Source organism: Eupeodes corollae, chromosome 1, assembly GCF_945859685.1.
Source record: "Eupeodes corollae chromosome 1, idEupCoro1.1, whole genome shotgun sequence".
Lineage (NCBI taxonomy): Eukaryota > Metazoa > Arthropoda > Insecta > Diptera > Syrphidae > Eupeodes > Eupeodes corollae.
Genome location: NC_079147.1, coordinates 149,459,898 through 149,462,398, shown reverse-complemented (window position 1 = coordinate 149,462,398; position 2,501 = coordinate 149,459,898). Strand labels below are relative to the sequence as shown.

The 2,501-nt window shown below is 40.6% G+C and overlaps 1 protein-coding gene across 1 annotated transcript; it reads right to left on the bottom strand.

The window, feature by feature from the left end:
* LOC129945658 (uncharacterized protein K02A2.6-like) lies at positions 1 to 1,867 on the bottom strand. Its single transcript, XM_056055505.1, has 2 exons — positions 984 to 1,867; positions 1 to 877 (listed from the first exon to the last, which is right to left on the bottom strand). Exons 1-2 carry the CDS (start codon positions 1,865 to 1,867, stop codon positions 1 to 3), a joined length of 1,761 nt encoding a protein of 586 aa, XP_055911480.1.
* Between the last annotated feature and the right edge of the window lie 634 nt (positions 1,868 to 2,501).

The window sequence follows — 2,501 nt, the reverse complement described above, 5'->3', positions numbered from 1 at the left end:
TTATCCCGTACGGCAACCGATTGAATCGTAAGAGACCAAAAGGTGTGTCACCACATATTCTCTCGAAGATTCGTCCAGTTCAATCTGAAGATAAGCTTCCGATAGATCAATTTTACTGAATACTTTTCCTCCACGAAGCTTGTGAAATAAATCTCGTGGTCGAGGAAGTGGATGACGATTGCATGCGATTTGTGGATTCACCGTTGTTTTAAAATCGCCACAAATCCGTATCCCACCATTAGCCTTCTCGACGATCACCACCGGTGCAGCCCATTGAGTGGGCTGAACCCAGGACAAAATTCCCTCGGCCACCAAGCGATCTAGTTCTTTTTTCGTTCCATCTAAGAGAGCATAGGGAATTTGACGATGACGTACAAACTTTGGAACTGCACCCTCCTTCAATTCCAAGTGAGCTTGAAAGGATGTGCACTTGCCTAGCCCCGATGAAAAAAGTCTGCCGTACTTCTTGCATAACGTCTCAATGCTGTTGAGAAGAAAATCATTAGATTTAATTTGTAAAATAGAGTGTTGAACCTTTAAGCTGAAAGCTTTAAACCAATCTAGACCCAATATGTTCGCACCAGAGCCATCAACTACGAGCAAATTCATATTATGTGTGGAATTTTCGTATGTCACCTGCACAGCCAGTTCTCCTTTTAACCTTAGTGGTGTTCCACCGTATGCTTGGAGAGACTTGGTTGTAGCACAGCACTTTGGTTGCCCCAATTTCTGGAATCCTTCTAATCCAACTAGCGAACAAGATGCCCCCGTGTCAACCTGGAATCTCATCGGGCACCCATTGACAACGACATCCACCATAATCCACGGCCTTGATTCAGCTTTCACCATCGCACATTCATGTGACGCAACGACTTCACTAAAATGAATTTGTTCAATTGAATTAGCTGTATATTTACCGCTCGATTTTATTTTGTCTCTTCTGTTTGACTTGTGCTTTTTGTTTCGTTTTGAATTTACCGTACTAGCATTCCCATCGTTCACACTCATCAAACAAACAGCTGCTATATGCCCAATTTTTTTTGCATTTATGGCAAACAGTTTTATTGTGGCGACAATCGCTTCTCTGGTGATTCACAAAACAGCTGGGACAAGATTTTCTCGCTGAATCGGATTGTGTGCGCGACTGAGAACATCCCTTTGAGGTCGATAATGCATTTACCTCCATCTCATTATTGTTCTCTTTGATCGCCGAAAATGTTTTTTGTGTTGTCTCGTATGCAGTGGCTATATCCAACACATCTTTTAACTCTGGGTCAATCTTTTGTAAAGCTTGCGTTCGAACAGTGTCATGCGGAGTATAGAGAACAATGATGTCACGAATCATGTTATCTACGTACGATTCTGAACACGTTTCTTTTGGACAAGAAAACTTACAGTTGCGTGCCACACCTCGAAGATCAGCAACCCAATCGGCATACGTTTGCCCTGGCTTCGTCGAAGTTTTGTGAAATTGATATCTGGCAGCTAGAACATGAATTTTGGACACGAGATGCTCACTAAGCTTCTCCGTTAGCTCTTTGAACGACTTTGTAGATAAGTCTTCTCCCCCATAGAGCTTCTGAAGAGTTTCAAAGTTATCACTTCCAATCCAAGAAAGGAAAAATGCGCGCTTTTGTTTATCCTCTGAAACTCCACACGCCTCGAAATGTTGCTCCAACTGCTTCAAGTAGGTTTTCCAGTTTTCATCTTTTTTGTAAGCCGGAAAAGGCTGAACAACTGACATACCTGAACTGCCCACAATTGTGCCCCGCGTGTTTGTCTCCATCCATGATTTCTGAGCCTCCAAAATCTGTGCCATCCAATCATTTAGTGATTTTAAAATAGCTTCCAAGGTTGCTTTGTCCATCGTTTTATCTTACCCTTTGGTAATTTCCTTGAATTATCGCAATTTGTGGTTCGAAATTTAGAAAAAAAAATCCTCGTCGCCAAATGATAAGTAGAGGTGAACACCAAGACTTCGTAATTCAGAATGAAGTTTTAATGTCAAAATAGGTACATATATTAATTCAGAGTAAGTCAATGACAAGTACAGTGATTATAATATTTAATATTAAGGTTGCGATTACAACATATCTCGTTATGGTTCTGTTTTTATGATGGTTCATCCAAGCCTTGGCTTCGTTATGGAAAAATTATTTTAATGGCTTGAAAAAACTTCGATCTAAAGGTTGCATTGCTTGTGTAGTATGACTTGGTAAGCAGAGGATAATGATTTCGTTGTTTTCAGCCAATTTCAGCATCTCCAAGGCGTTGCTTTGAGACGTGTGACCATCCAAGATTAACAGTGTCTTACCTACAGGTTTTCGTAGCATGAAATGTTCTTTCAACCATCTAAAAAATAACTCAGTATTGATGTACGATGATTTTTTGTTCATGTAAACATCGGAGCCACTTGGTAATCCGTGCATAAACTCTGCTTTTCTATTTACTCCTTTCATTATCAAAACAGGTGGTAAGAAGTTTCCCTCTGCGTTACAACA